General features: G+C 38.1%; 1 protein-coding gene across 1 annotated transcript in view; it reads right to left on the bottom strand.

The window, feature by feature from the left end:
- Positions 1-590: 590 nt before the first annotated feature.
- LOC140193995 (visinin-like protein 1) overlaps positions 591-17,335 on the bottom strand; it is a 137,813-nt gene continuing 121,068 nt past the window's right edge. Inside the window, exons 3-4 of the mRNA XM_072251283.1 lie at positions 4,550-4,765; positions 591-3,682 (exon numbers count right to left, since the gene is read on the bottom strand). Coding sequence (XP_072107384.1) covers positions 3,485-3,682; positions 4,550-4,765 — 414 coding nt within the window. The 3' untranslated portion in view covers positions 591-3,484. The remainder of the gene's footprint in view (positions 3,683-4,549; positions 4,766-17,335) is intronic.

Raw genomic sequence — 17,335 nt, 5'->3', positions numbered from 1 at the left:
ACTTTTGGACTCTGCTCTTGAAGACAACTGCAATTATTACCACCATTCTTGTATTAGGATGATGGAGAGCATCCTTTTTGTATCCAGGGGTTCCTGTGTGATCCAAACAAAAGTCATTGATGGAATACACTATCACTTTCCAACCTTAAAGCTATGGATCCAGCCAGTGTAACCATAAGGAAGTTAGACCAATCAGAATGGTTGCACATTCTTTCTATTTTATAGTACTTGTTGGTCAATGCAGGATACTTAAGGGGGAAATGAGCAAATGGTTGGCATTATCTCATGGTATTTATACATTCTTTATTATTAACTTTGATCTCAGCTTAGGTATTCACTGATGATTAGGAGCAATAATACTATGTGCTTTTTTCCCCCTTAAACCACATATTTGTTAACAGTTTAAGTATTTTGCCCAACATATTGGGACACCATCAACATGTGATGTGTTTGGAAGATATGGCTCTTTAAAATACACGCAGTTCCTAATTCTTGATTCTTTTGTTCGATCTTCTATGACTGTATGATTGATTTGTGCACATTAACCAGAAGAAATGACAAGAATAGTTTTCATGATAAAGTATGTCCATGCCACGGTTTATTTTGTTTCACATGGTAGCACAATTTCATTTTAACAGTTCTGGGTTTTGTTTTCTGCACAATTTCTTTTTGAATGATTTACGTATTGATTCATGACATTTATAAAAGCCATAACAAACATTTAGGTACTGCACCGAACACTTTCACCAACATCTTGTTTACATTGCATACATAAACGGGAAAGGTTTGGTAAGCTTTTATTCACTATCCTTTTGTTAGAATAGATAAAGCATTGGTCTGGTTTAATAAGACATAGCTTTTAAATTTCAAATTCCAATTTCACGTAGTCACAAGAGAGCCTCACCTGCTGAGAGTTCATACCGAACATCGGTATGGAATATGTTCACATTCCTACTCAGTGCTGCCATCAGATTAAATGTCACCTGCTAATTTTAAAGTTGTGTTATTTAGCATAAAATCATCATGTTCTGCACTCAAAGATCTAATTACTAATTGGTATAGTGAAGGGTAAGTATTTATAGATGTCCCCATGGTTTTACCCAAGTTTGCATTCAATCTTTTTTTTTTATTAACATGGCTGATTTAGAATTGTTATTGAATTTAGGAACATGCACTCTGTAGACCTTGTCTTCTCCAGGCAGGAAAAGCCATCTCAATTAAATAAATGAACCGTGCAATTAGCAAGTTGAAATTAAAGAGAGGTGCAGTTTGAATGTCAGTACTACATTTGTCCCATTTCAAAATGATGTATAGTATTTTCAGTCTTGGTTAAGAAGAAATCAAGTGAAAATAAATAATTATAAAATAATAAATTTAGTGGGGATAGTAACACAGCATTTATTAACCCATTTAATAAAGTTTAAAATTACATAAAGTGTGAAAATGAGCAAATTTGGGCAACAAGCCCAAATTACAGCAGCATCTTATTTTTAGCTGGTTTCGGACCTTATAATAGCCAAGAAACTCCAGAATTTCATCACCTACTGACACTCACTTTGGCGTGCAGGTTGTGTGCAGGTTGGTCAACTCTGAACAGTTGGTGCAATTTGCTGCTTCTTTGAGAATACAGTCTGGTGGTGTCAAAATACCTCGCTTGCCTGCGACTATGCAACTCTGGTTTGTCCCATGTCCAAGCAGGTCCAGCCCCAGGAATTGCTCCAGTTTGAAGGTAAAAGGAATTTAAAATGAAATACGTATCTAACAAGCAGGGGATATCAAATATATTATAAAAGTTCTCTATAATGGAATATAGTAATAACAGTGAAGAAAAATAGATTAAAATGCAATTTTAAACAAAAATTGCACCCAAAAGAAAAGCATTTATATTGAGCATGCTAGAAAAGCACAACTGCAAGAAAAATACCTGATGCATTAGTTACCAAATTGTGTCTTCTATTAAGATTCCAGTCTATGACTGTTAGTTCCCAATTCAAATCAATGATAGAGCAAAGAGCTGGTAACAGGATTATGCTTTCTGGTCTCGGGTAAGACTTGTAACATATAAACCTCTTGCACTTGTTGTGCTGGCTTTGGAAACTTGAGCAAACAATTTTTGTGGTAGTACGCCACAAACTTCTGCCAAGCCCGTGTTTGATGCCAGTGATGTACAAGATCAGATTTTGAATCCCAATTTTCTGCTAATAGTGAAGTTTTGCCCAAAAATCACATGAATGGAGACTGTAGTTAGCAGTCTTCATTACTGTGGAGGATAACTCTTCTGTAGGCATCTCTCCTGAAACTTGAAACAGTACCAATGGATGGTTGTGATGTTCCCTAAAACCCTCGATACTTTTCTCCCTTTATGACAATCAGGCACTTGTGCAGACTGTACCTCCCTTTTAAAATTAGCAATATATGGGGAGAATGTTAGGAAATCTCTAATGCTGGTTTTCAAATGAATCACCAAATATGGTTATGGTACTACAACTGGTTCACAATCCTAATTATTAGCTAAAGAGTGTGGGTAGTATAAAAAGGCCTTTTACTGTTAACTTGAACTATTGTAGTTTTAAGTTTTTTTCTCTCTTTGTACCAACATCAATTGATGTGTTTATAGGATTTATATGAACACAAGCTAAGCTACCATTAATGTACCACCAGTGGAAAAGCTCTAAAAAATCAGTTTAAAAAGTCATTATTACGATTTCCTGGCAACTACCAGTTGAGTTATTGTAGGAAAGGTATAAACTAATGGGAGAGAATCTTACCTCTGGGTATTTTCTTTTTTTTTTTAAATCTTTACTAAAACTATGCACCTCTTTTAGTCTGTTGAATCTTGAATCTCCATGTTTGAGAAAGATGCTAATTATAAATGCTGAATCTTGAATCTTGTTTACTTGTTAAAGATTCCTGCAGTTTTCTGAGGTATGTTAGTCCTTCTGTTTTTAAGGGCTCAAGGAAATGAAAGAAAACTCAACGAAAATGCATGATATTTGTATCCAGTTAAAACAAATGGATTTGCGTAATACCTACTGCTTTTTTTCTTAACAGAATCTGCTGCCAACATTTTCCAAAATTCCCTTCTCCAATCTGCTACAATGTTTGGAGGAAAAAGTGATTTCTTATAAACATCGAAATTAAGTTTCATGCCTCGTAAGTGAAACACATTGCAAGCTCCAGTGGAACATGAACAATAATAGCATAATTTAATGCAACACGATACTAATGCACAGGCCTCTGAGGAATGAATTTCAGATGATAATAAAATTGCGCACACTTCACTTTTGGCAGTTTTTTATATTAATTTAAACTTTTTTTTTTGCATATGACATTCTCATGCACACGTGTTTTAACACAAGAAGCAAGTCCATTTAAAGGTAGTCCAAGCACTTTGTTTTCGAGTGTGTGTATGGATGTAGCTGCAGCTGCAAACTGAATGAAACATTTGAATTTGTGCAGTCCATTATACGCATTTATTAATGGCTCACTTCTGAATGTCACATTGCAGGAGTAACACAATTGAAGGGTCGCTCTTTGCTGCTTCTTTGAATTCATCCAACGTAATCTGGTCGTCATTGTTCTTATCCATCTTACTGAAAATCTTGTCGACTCGTTGTTCTGGCGTTAAACCATCTTCGTTCATTTTCATCATTATGACTGTTCCTACCATCTTATAAATAGCCTTAAAATAAGAAAGCAATTCAAAATTAGTGTGGGGTGGAGGGTGTGACATGTTTTATATCAGAAGGTTGCATCAGCATTAATTCCATACGGAGGCCAGGAAGTGAAAGGAGAGAATGACAGAATGAAGGACAGGAGGAAGGAGGAGAGGGATGCAAATGGAAGAGAAGGGGCAGGAGAGAATTAGGAGGGGCAGGAGAGGCAAAAGAGATGCAGAAGAAGGGGATGGGAGAGGAGATGGTGGGGAGAGAAGGAGCGGGGGGAAGAGGAAAAAGAGGAAGTAGTGAGTGGGTAAATAGGGAGGGGAATAGCAGGGATGTAGCAGAGTTGAAACAGGGAAGAGGGGAGGGGAAAGGGGTAGGGGCAGATAGGCAGGGTATGGAGAGGAGAGGAGAAGGGGAGGAGGTCAGGAGTATAGAGGAGAGGTGTGGGGGAGCGGAGAGAAAAAGGGTTGGGGGTTAGGGATGGAGCAGGAGGCCAGGGTTAAGATGGGGGTAGAGATAGGGACTATGGAGACTTAGCAATACTAGCTTACCTTGTATGAAGACAGATTATTTTCCTAGGTTCTAGTGTTCTCCTTGTTAGCTTGTGTTAGAGCAGTCAGTAGTACAAACCTATTGCCTGTACATTAGCTTCCTCACAAATACTTCACCCCATGTTCTGTGGTGCTATCTTAGATCGATGGTTTGTGGTGTCTCAAGAACAAGTCTTATTTGTCAAATAAATTCTTTTTTAGACTGTAATATTTTGTTGGTATATTTTTGCTTTTACCACAGGATGAATAAATCCCAGGGGGCTGGCATATTTAATGAATAACTGGATTGTGATTAGACAGTTTAGCAATCCGCAGCTGCACATTTTTCCTTACCTCTATGATCTCCAACATTTCCACTCTTGTTATTTTACCATCACCGTCTAAATCATACATATTGAAAGCCCAATTTAGTTTCTGTTCGAAGCTGCCTCGTGAAGTGATAGAGAGAGCACAAATAAACTCTCTGAAGTCGATTGTTCCATCACCATTTTTATCAAAGGTTCTGAAAGCATGTTGAGCAAACTTAGATGCATCTCCATATGGGAAAAACTGGAGAGAAAAAGATGCAGACAATAAGAAATCAGCTCTACATTCTTCTTTATGTTATACTTCCTATAGCATGGATACTACAGTCAACTCAGATGTTGTTTATTTAAAGGAATTCCAGATTATCAAATATTCTTTACATCTTTACCACATTACCACATTTTTATTTGTTAAGCTCAGATGGAGGTAATAAAGACAACACACTTGAGGTCTGTTTGAAAACCAATCACTGAATTGGAACTGTTATGCCAGGTCACCTATTCCCCCTTTCAATATATCATCATTAATTAATGTATTGTGGGATGCAGGTTCTGTTTTCACTTTTTTGTTGCTCTTATATTGCTTTAAAAAAATAATGAAATGCAGAACTGTTATATTTACAGCATTCAGGAAATAAAGAGCATCGATTGTGCGAACCTTGTATTCTACTTGGCCTTCTCTTTACTTCACCACTTCAAACCAAACCAGAGGTTTATATACAAGTACATGGAAAGGAAATACAGTCCAAATGCAAGGATAATCGGCTGTCAAGGAGCCAGCAGATGTGGTAAGTGGTACCATTCAGCCTTGTAAATTATAAAGTGGATTGACTTTGTAGAACCATGACTGTCAGTAATTTTCCAATGTATTTCAGAATAGAAATGTGATTTCACAGAATCATTGAATAGCACAGGATAAAAGGTGGCTTTTACCTTCAATCAAATGGAATCTGTGCCAACAGTGAATCATTCACTCTACCAATCAGGTTTAAAGATATTTAAGCATCATTACACAATACCAGCAGTCAATACAGCTTGTATAAATTCCTGATCAAACCATGACCAATTTTTAGATGGCAGAAGTTAAAGGAAAAGCAACAGGACATATCAAAAATACAAGACATTCTACAGATGCTGGAAATCTTGAGTAACACACACAAAATGCTGGAGGAACCCAGCAAGTCAGGCAGCATCTAAGAAGTGGACAAAGCATACAGCAGCCAACTCCTTTCCCAATCCATATACATCACATTAACTGCATTTCTCTAACTGAACAGTCTGTTACAGATTGCCCCCCAGGTTATGGCAGGGTCCACATAACTGCTCAAGACCTGGACATTTGCAAGTCGGAAATGCGACCGCAACAGATGGCAAATTCATTCCACTGGTCTCCCAAATGACTGTCTGTATGTATGGACTGTTCTTTAGTCAGCCATTTGAAAGTTTGGGAGGTCTTGTGCATCAAAATCATACTTAGAATTAGTTACACACAGTGTGCCTTTTACACAAATTCACAGTTCAATGTAAATTTATGATCAAAGTACAGTATGTAGATGTCACTATCTATTACCTTGAGGCTCATTTTCTTGCAGGCATTCCCAGGAAAATAAAGAAATATCCTAGAATTTATGAAAACTATACATGAACAAAGATTGACAAACAACCAATGTGCAAAAAATGACAAATTGTACAAATAATTTTAAAGAAGTAAATAAATAATACTGAGAACACGTGTTGTAGAGTGGGTCTATACATCGTGGATTCAGTTCAGTGTTGATGTAGGCAAAGTTATCCACGATGGTTCAGGAGCCGCATGTCCCAAACCTGCTGGTATGAAAGTGATTTTAACTTGCAGCATTCAAATTTGGAAGTACAGCAAAACTGACCATATTTTTAGATACAAGTTTGTATTTTTTGCCTATCACTGGCACCAAAATTTCTGAGATGGAATGAGGCACATAATGGTAGCACCGCTCTGAAGAGCTCGCTGGCAAATACAGAGGTGCACTGGGAGGTCAGATGTGTTAGAACCTTGCTTCCAGCTTGTCTTGTACATCTGTGCACACAGTAAAACATGCTGACTGAGGTGTGCTGAGTCACCAGTGACAGTTGTAGAAGGAGCTGCATACGGTTGTGCTTTTAATATTTCAGTAGTACTTTAGTGATATTGTAAATGTATTGTTTAAGCATTCTTGTTCGTTTAAATAATTCGTTACAGGTTATATGTATGGCAGTACTGTAGAGTAGGCGTTAGCACAACACTTTAGAATATAGGCGAACCACATTCAATTCCCAGTGCTGCCTGTAAGGAGTTTGCATGTTCTCCCCAGAACCGCGTGGGTTTACCCTGGGTGCTCTGGTTTCCTCCCACAGACCAAAGGCACGCTGGTTAGTAGGTTAAGCGGTCATTAAAAACTGTCCCGTGATTATGCTAGGATTAAATCAGGAGATTGCTGGATGGCATGGCTTGAAGGGTCAGAATGCCTATTCTGTGCTGTATCCCAATTAAAAAAAGTCAAAACAAATGAATTGCCTGCGTCATGAACTACCACATGATACATGCGTACCTCGCTTAAAAGTAAAGATGAAGTTAAACTCTCATTTTGGACTCCCTTGATTTTTTTCCCCAATTAATTTTTATGTTTTGGAATTACAAAACACAACACTTATTAACAATCTAGCTGAATGTAGTGGGGTTAATTGGTCATTGTAAATTGTCTTGTGACTAGGCTGGTGTTAAATAGACTAACACTAATGGGTTTCTGGACAGTGCAGCTCGTTAGGCTGGGAGGATCTGTTCCATGCTGTATTAAACAAATTAAATAAATAAAAGTAGTAACTGGAGTAAGTTTTCATCCATAGCAGTTGAAAACAGAACATTTATAAACAAAGCAACATGTCCCAGTGCACTTTAAAGAATGATATCAATTATTGCAACACACAAATTGGGTGAGCAGCTCCCCAGATCGGGGAGCGTCTACGGAAAAGGCTACAGTTGGCGTACTGCTGAAGGGTCTCGGCCTGAAATATCAACTCTACTCTTTTCCAGAGATGCTGCCTGGCCTGCTGAGTTCCTCCAGCATGTGTAGTGTTGCTTGGATTTTCTCTTGTTTGTGATTTACAATTTATTCTGATTACAAAAAGCATAATAAAATTACAGTACATAGGAAAAAAAAGCAAAAGAAATTAACCAGAAATGTTCCACTGAAATTTCTGATCAAGATTTTAATTCAAGAAATCATAATACAGTAGATTCTGGTTAATTGGGGGTGCCGCTTATTTGGGACAACTCTTAAAGAAGATAAGCGAATTGAGAAAATAGCCAGAATCCCCTTCATTTATTTGGGATACTATGCTGCTTAACTAGGAGAGGAGGCTGTTGCCGAACAGATTCTAACTAGGGTCAGCCACATGCACTTGTGAGGCCATTAGACACTACACTGTGCTCAGAGCAAACAGTTTTAAAATAGCATTTGTTGCGTGTGTTTCTGTTCAAAAAGCAGTGATTTTTGTCACTGATATCTAGTGAGAAATAAGCAGTAGGACAATTCAGAACCGTTTTGCTCAAGCATGGAGGTGCCAGAAACGGGCAGGAGTGAAAATAAAACAATTTCACCAATTCAGCAAGTTAGGAATTACGAAGAATTTGAAGAAATTGATTACATCTTGAATGTCACAATGACAATGATTTGGAGGATACCACCATCAAAAGCATTGTCTGAAGGCTGTCCATTACCCACACTAGGCGTCTGCACTGATTTTGTTCATTTACAGTTAATCAAAAGAACACAGCAGTGTACACTGGATGAATTCCTCCATCAGTAACTATTTGAAAGTAATATAGAGTTTTATAGTACTGCAGGGGTATTCGTAGTATTCTAATTTATGTATTTCATTCAAATACATAATCTGTTACTCAGTTCTTTTTATAATACACTTTAACTATTTCTACAAAACTTGGGCTAGTTGGGCCAAAATGCATCAGTCCCAATGTGTCCCAATCCGGATTCCACTGTATTACTGATATAGCCTTGTTCCTATAGGGATGTCCAATACTGAATGACGTCTGATGGAAAGTTGGAAATCCAACATGCCCAAACATTTAAAACATTGAATTTTATTACTCTATTGCACAGTTTTTGGATTGATTTTACAGTAGTTAAGACAAGCTCTAAAGAAAGCCTGAAGAGTCACTGACCTGAAGTGTTGACTCTCTCTCTCACCAGCTACCTATACAGCTGACTATTTTAATTGGAAATGTTAGCCATCGAGTATTTCTGCTCCATACACTGGTCACAAATCACTGAAATACTGATAGGAACATGGTGCTATAATGAATCTAAATGGTTCTTTCCAGCAGGGAAATCATGCAGCAAAGGCTCAAGTATGGAAACTTGTAGGGTTAGTGACAGCAGATGTTGTAGACCAATGGGTCAGAGATCATTAAAGTTCTTGAAGAGATTCGGAGAGCATGGTTAAGGTCAAGGTCAGCAAGGTCTTAATCTCGTGACCAGTGTAAAAGAATACTGAAACAAATGGAGTGAATGGCACAGATGAAACAAGGCAAACGTGAATCAATTTAGAGTCAGAGAACGGAGGTAAAGAATGAATAAAAGCAAGAATGCAGATTATGGATTATTGCATGTGAATAATTATTACTACTTAAAGGATTATGTTATGCACTGTTCACAGCTGCAACAGTGTTTAGCATATTGTTTCAGAGGGACAATCTCTGAAGAACCTTTGAATAAGCACACACTTTACTAAAAGTACAAGCCTGTACACAGGGACAATATTCTCATCAGCAGTTCAACACACATTCTTCAAAAGAATAAAACCAGGAACTGAAAACAAATGTACACAAGGTGGTGTTTCTAAAAAGTAAAGCTGTGTGTGTGTGTGTGTGTGTGTGTGTGTGTGTGTGTGTGTGTGTGTGTATGAGAAATATATTCAGACACAATAAAGCCGATAGCTCTCTAGCTTGATCAGGAAGAGTGGAATACTCAGTGCGTGCATTCTAACAGTTACATAATAGACTACAGAAAGCAGTGGATACAACCCAGTCCTTCATGGGTAAAGCCCTCCCTACTATTCAGCACAGGAAAGCAGCATCCTTCAACAGAGACCCCCACCAAACCAGTCATGCTCGCTTCTCACTGCTGCCATCAGGGAGGTGGAACAGGACCAATGCCACCAGGTTCAGGAACAGTTATTACTCCTCAACCATTAGGCTCTTGAACGGAGGGGGGGGGGGGAGGGGGGCAAATTCACATACCCCAACACTGAAATGTTCCCACAACCTATGGACTCACTTTCAAGAACTCTTCATCTCATATTCTAAATATTTAATGCTTGTTTATTATTATTATTTTGCTTTTTTGTTGTTTCTTTTTACTTACTGTGCATGCCCACAAGAAAACGAATCTCAGGGTTGTATATGGTGACATACATGTACGTTGATAATAAATTTACTTTGAACTTTGACATGATCTCCATTAAATACCAGATCCAACATTGACAGAGCTGTTTTCTAATTTTATAAATGCTACAACAATTTTCATTGTAAACAGTAATGCTGTGCCAGTGATTGTGTGACTGCGTGGACAACTGCCCACATCACTGCAACAGTTTCTTAAATAAATAACAAACAGGTGACTAGGAAATATCCAACAGCGAGATCTGAGAACAAGAACTGCAAAATTACTATTTCCTTTCCAATTACATTAAACTTGACACATCCTGCTTCAAGTTATTCATACAACATCCCATAATAATTTCTGAAAAGTTTGTTGAAACAGCATTACATCTTAAAACTATTTACTTTACCACATGAACACCTGGGTGAACAGCACGATGACCATGGTAGATAAAAACAATTTACAAAAATTATCAATAGGAATGACTTAGTATTTGTCGTAATGAAGCACCTCAATTTTATTGATTCCTTTACATACATTTGAGATCAAAACACGGGTCAGAAACAAATCATTAAATTTGTTACCTTTGATATTAGTTACCAGCCCTAAAGGAATAATTTTAAGAAAGAAAGCAATATAATTTCAATAACTTTATGTGGTCTTTTATGGAAAATGACAGGGTATTACATTCACCCAGCTATTGGCAGAGAGTTTGATCTCTACTTATACAAATTAATAATGGTAAGTGCCATAATAATCCCAGCAATCTCTGGCCCATAATAAACAGAATTACCAAAATCTCTAACTTTCAAGTAATTTGCCTGAGCTTCCTCTTGCATATGGTTTATTATTAGAGTTCCTGCTTTTAATAGATGAGTTAACATTGTTGAACAATCATAATTAAATAAATGTGATTTTATTTATAACTGGTTTCCTTCACTTTTGATGAATTATTTGATGACAACAAAGCAAACAGGAATTGCAGATCAATGTATGTTGCTCATATTACTGTGATTGCATCATTCAACAGACTAATAAGTTACTTCATCTCCCTGCCATAAAGTCATGGAGAAGTACAACACAAAAACAGGCCCTTCAGCCCTAGTCCATGCCAAAACCATTTAAACTGCCTACTCCCATCAATGTGCACCGGAACCATAGCCTTCCATATCCCTACTATACATGTACCTAACCAAACTTCTCTTAAACGTTGAAATCGCGCTTACATGCACCACTTTTGCCGGCTGCTCATTCCACACTCTCGCGACCCTCTGATTGAAGAGGTTTTCCCTCATGTTCCCCTTAAACTTCTCAACTTCCACCCTTAAGCCATGACCTCTGGTTGTAGGCCAACCCTGCCTCAGTGGAAAAAGTCCGCTTGCATTTACCCTATTTGTATCTCTCAACTTTGTATACCTCTATCAAATCTCCTCACAATCTTATACATTCTAAAGAATACAGTCCTAACCTATTCAAGCTTTATAACTCAAGTCCTCCAGACGCGGCAACATCCGTGTAAATATTTTTCTGCACTCTTTCAACCTTTTTTTTTTTTTTTTTTTACATTTTTCCAGTGGGTAGGGTGACCAAAACTGCACGATACTCCAAATTAGGCTTCACCAATGTCTTGTGCAACTTCAACACAACATCCCGTATTCTGTACTCAGTACATTGCCAATGCGCCAAAAGCTTTCTTTATGACCCTATCTACATGTGACACCACTTTCAACAAATTAGGTACCTATATTCCCAAATCTCTTTCTTCTACCACACTCTCAGTACCCTACCATTCACTGTGTAAGACCTACCCTGGATGGTCCTACCAAAGAGCACAACCTCACACTTGTCTCCACATTAAATTCCATCTGCCATTTTTTCAGCCCATTTTTCCCAGCTGATGCAGATCCTTCTGCAAGCCATGATAGCCTTCCTCACCAACCACTACATCCGCAATCTTGGTGCCATTTGCAAACTTGTTGATCCAGTTAATCACTGTGTCATCCAGATCATTGATATAGATGACAAACAACAATAGACCCAGCACCAATCCCTACTGTACAACACTGGTCACAGGTCTCCAGTCAGAGGCAGCCTTCTACTACCACTGTCTGGCACAAAGCCCATGTCTAATCCAATTTACTACCTCATCCTGAATGCTGAGCAACCTAACCTTCTTGACAGCCTCCCATGTGGGACCTTGTCAAGTGCCTTGTTAAAGTTCATGTAGACAATATCCACTGCCTTGCCTTTATCAACTTTCCTGGCAACTTCCTCAAAAAACTCTATAAGATTGGTTAGACAAGACCTACCACACATGCTAAATATCCTTAAACAATCCATGTCTATCCAAGTACTTACATATCTGATCCCTTAGAATACCTTCGAATAACTTTCCCACAACTGATCTCAGACTCACTGGCCTCTCATTTCCTGGTCTCTGTTTGGAGCCCTTTTGTTTTAAAAAGCAGTAGAACAACATTGGCGATCCTCCAAATCCTCTGGTAACTCTCCTGTCACTAAGGATATTTTAACTATCTCTGCTATGGCCTCGGCAATTTCTGCTCTTGCCTCCCGTAGGATCTGAGGGAAGACCTTGTCAGGCCCTGGGTATTTATCCACCATGATTTGCCTCAAGCTAGCAAACACCTCCTCCTCTGTAATCTGTACAAGGTCCATGAAGTTGATGGGCTTCTCCTCATTTCTATAAACTCTTGTGTCCATCTCCCAAGAAAAGAATGTATTTAAGATCTCCCCATCTGTTTTGACTCCACACAAGGATTACCATTCTGATCTTCCAGTAGACTAATTTTGCCCCTAGCAATCCTTTTGCTCTTGACATATCTATAGAATCCCTTAGATTCTCCATCACCTTGTCTTCCTCATTTCTCTCCTGTGTTCTCTTGCATTTCCTGTACTTCATATGCATCTCATTTGTTCCTGCTTGATGGTACCTGCTATGCAACTACTTTCTTTCCTCTGAATCAGGGCCTCAGTACATCTTGAAAGCCAAAGTTCCCTACACTTGTTATCGTTACCTTTTATTCTGACAGGCACATACAAGATTTGTACTCTCAAAATTTTGTTTCTGAAGGCTTTCCAGTTTACAATTATACATCGTTTCTCTTTCCACAGACAATGCCTGACCTGCTGAGCGTTTTCAGCAATTCCTTTCTTGTATTGCACCCTTCCTTTCCTTATCTCATTACTTCACTGGTTGTACATCAATCTACAGAATCTAGATTTGATGAGGCAAGAAAGGTATTAGTAGCACAAAACTAGAATCTTCCATTCTTGCTGACCAAATGCATTGCTCAGATTTTATTGAACGCTTTTTTTGCTTTATAACATTCCAAATAACTTTCAGAAATGAATTTAACTTTCATCGGTGCCACAGATTTCTCTGAATCTAAGATTCTACAAGGGGAAACGGAATGAGGTTCTAAAGTTAACACGCAAGCCACAAATCAATTCACAACACAGGATAAAATCTATTTGATGCTTGCAGTGTGAACTTTGTGCAGCCATGGTAAAGTGTTAATTTAGAATCTTACGTCTTGCAAATGTTTTTCTTGACAAACTAATAATTAAAAATGGAATGTTGAGCACATTCCAAGTATTATAAAGTTTCCTGATATTTTAATCAATTTATTTTTGGAGTAGTTTTTCTTAACATTGAATAGGAAACTACTTAGTGATGGTGGAATGATGCAAGTGAACATGTGGGGTGGAAGCCAAAATCACCTGTGTTATCAACTGGCTGACACTGGAAATGAGTTATTCAAACTAGTCGTCAAGTGACAGTAACACCACTGCACACTGTGAAACAGAAATGTTACACAAAATAGCAACTTTTGAAAACTGTCAGGTTTTTGGATCAGGCATTGAATGAGTCACATTTTCTGAGCTTTAGCACAGTTTAAACATAAAGACGTCAACCAATTGATTTTAGTTGGAGGCAGTGGAAGGGCAGGTAACAAAAACTGCAGCCTGGGTCCCAGGGGTGTCATAAAATCCCCCGTGGATTCTCATCGGAATCCGACAGGAAGAGATATGGTTGGGGCTGGACCAGCAGTACAAGCAAGGCAATAAACAAACCAATGCCTTTTTAGTCCAAGCTGAAACAATGCTTCAATACACTGGTGTTGCTTCTCCAAAACAGTAATACTGTACATCCACAGCACCCATACAGAACCAAAAAAGTGTTAAATTTTAGTCACTGCCAGGGAGTTAAAATTGTTAAAATATACAACCTATTATGAAGACAGAAATGCAATTTATCAAATCATACTTTTGGTTGATCTCAATACCATTCAATATAATCCTCAATTTCTTCTCCCTTCAGAAAAGTATCTAGTTGTTTCTTATAATCTATTGACATTATTAATTTCTGGGATCTACTTAGGTTATTTTTCTTTGAACTTGGAAGTTCAGATTGGAATTCCTTTATACTCTGCATTAATTTGAACCCTTTATGCACAGAATTTGTCTGGAACAGTACTATTAATTTAAATAAGATTTCTGGCAGTCCATGTTTAACCACATTGCTCCTAAAATCAATGTTGATTTTTCTCAGATGAATTGTGACATCATCAACATTAAAGGGCTAGAGCAGTAATTCCCACCGGGTGTCGTTACGTGTCCTAAGCGCATATTAGGGGAAACAGAAGTCGTGGGGGGCATTCAAGATTTTGGGCGGGGGGGGGGGGGCAGTAAGCGGCTCCCTAACTTGAGGCAAGAGACCTGACTGACTGTTAATAGAACAGGCATTTCCAAAAAAAAGGATGAGGCACTAGAACACAGGAAGTGAGCACTTGTCATCACAACATGCCTGAAACTCAGCAATCTCATCTGATCTTACCAACCAAACAGACATTATTGAGGATGTAAAAATTGGCAATCAGGGTGCCCTTGACTTGTGGCATGGAACCGGTTCATGGAACTTAACAGTTGGTAAGTCAAGTACACTCTCTCAACTTTCTCCACAGATCTACGGAAAACAGGTCACACAATGATACAGCATTGGCTGGAACCAAATGGTGAAATAGAGCCAGTGAACCGGCTGACCCTGAGGATTCCTCTTGAGGTGTTCAAAGTGACCTCAGTGTAATCTCTGGGAGTCTGAAGGGGGTTAAGTCTTCAATTTTAATCCTGCTAAGAAACAGAAACTACAGAAAGTGCGTCAACACAATGTTACACACTTGGAGTATGGTTTTATTCCATTCCTGTCAGATCAATGATGCCCTATATGTCTTATTTGTAATACTGTACTGTCTAATGAAGCTATGAAACCATCAATATTGCAAGAACACTTCCATAAAAGACACACTGAGATGGCTACTTATGGTATTACTTTGTTCCAGAAAAAGAAAGAAGCATTCAGTGTTGCACACTCGAGTCATTTGCCAAGAAAGCTAAAAATGACCTTGATAGTGGTCTCACTGTTTTGTATAACATAGTCAATATGTTAGCCAAGTGTGGAAAATCTCATACAACTAGTGAAAGATTAATAATGCCTGCTGTATCGGAAGTGCTTATCACTATTCTCAAATTGGATACCAGTATTTTAAAATCAATTCCTCCAAGTAATAACTCATTGTATTGACCAAATGACTGAAAACATTGAGTATCAACTATGCACAGAGGTACAAAAACAAAATTTAGCATTTAACTGGATGAATCAACTGTGCGAGACAAGAAGACATTGCTAATGGTATACGTACAGTTTATCAAAAATGGAAATGTATGTGGAGAGATTCTCTTTTGTAAAAAGTTAAAAGCAAATATCAAAGGCGAATCAATCTACAACGACTCAGTGGATATTAAGGATAAAAATATTCTGATTTGCAACATGATTTCTTGTGCAACAGATGGAGCACCATATATGACAGATCGCCATGCTAGTTTAGTGGCATTTACAAAAAAAGAAATCCCTAGTCTGTTTGCAATCCATTGTGTAATTCATCGTCAACATCTTGCAGCCAAAAACCTCAGCCAACGAGTTTTTTCAAGCATGACTCTTGTTATATCTGCTATAAACAAGATTAAAGCACATCCATTAAATAGCAGAATATTTCACCAGTTATGCCAAGATAATGATGAAGAGTTTGAACACTTGCTTCTTCACAATGAAGTGTCTCAGCTGTCAAAAGGCAGTTGCTTAAAATGTTTCTTTGATCTTTTTGACACCCTGGTTGAATTTTTGCTCAAAGTCAATTAGAACTTGGGAAAAAAGACTGAACTTCTACGTGGAGATGTGGCATACCTAGCCAATCTGTATGACAAAAATGAACATTCTAAACATGAAAATGCAGGCTGAGAATTTCAATTTAATTCAGGCAAAAAGTACAATGTCCACATTTATCAGAAAATCAGAAATATATTAGCAAAACATTAGGAGAAGAGTGTTCTCAGCTTCCCTGCATGGAAAGTATGGCACTCTCTTTCACAGACGATGATTTGCAAGAGTACTGCTTACGCCTCCAGCCACTGAACAGGATTTTCAGAATCGATTCAAGGATTTGAACGATCTGCAAATTCTGGACTGCGTAATTGACCCATTTCTTTTCAAGGTGGAGGAACAGGAAGAGAGTTTGCAAGAAGAAATTATCAAAATTCAGAATGATGAAAAACAAGAATACCTTTCAACAATATTGGCTTTTGTGGTACGTGTCTACACAGTCGTACAAAGTTTCCCGTCTTTGGGGAAGAGTCAAACTGCTCTTCATTGCACTTCCATCCTTCTACATTATTGAGAGAGACTTCAGTGCAGTGAACCACATAGTCACAAAAAAACAGAAACTGCTTGGACACTGTTACGTGTGGGGGCTTAAGGCTTTTGGTGTTACAACCTGAACCAGATATTTCAACTGTTGCCAAAAACCATCAAGCTCAAGGATCACATTGATATCGAAGCGGCTGTACAGTGCACAGGTACTGTGCAATAGACATTTAAAGACAAATAAAAATTTAAATTAGAATCATATTTGTCATGTTAGCATATGGTAGATATGATTTTACACTATGCGGGTGGCGGAAAGTATATTGTGCCTAAGAGGGGTAAGTATGAAATTCTTTTGGGGGGTATTGGGCTAAAAAAGGTAGGGAAACACTGGGCTAGATTGTTCTTGAAGACTCCCTTGTCACTTATCTATCTTGACTCCTGTCAGAATGTAATATTACATGATATGTTTGATATCTTCTCCAGGTACCTATAAAACTATTTTTGACTTTGATTACAGATTTTCCTCGAATCTGTCACAAAATGTAACTCTCCTCCTTTTGAGCACATAACCTACCATCACAGAATGCTTAACTAAATAAAACAACCGAGCCAAAATTCCTCAACCGTTCATGGAGTTCTCTAGCTTAAACTGAGTTGGATGCTCCACATGAAGTTA

Source organism: Mobula birostris, chromosome 2 (assembly GCF_030028105.1).
Source record: "Mobula birostris isolate sMobBir1 chromosome 2, sMobBir1.hap1, whole genome shotgun sequence".
Classification (NCBI taxonomy): Eukaryota; Metazoa; Chordata; class Chondrichthyes; order Myliobatiformes; family Myliobatidae; genus Mobula; species Mobula birostris.
This window is presented reverse-complemented; position numbering and strand designations above follow the sequence as displayed.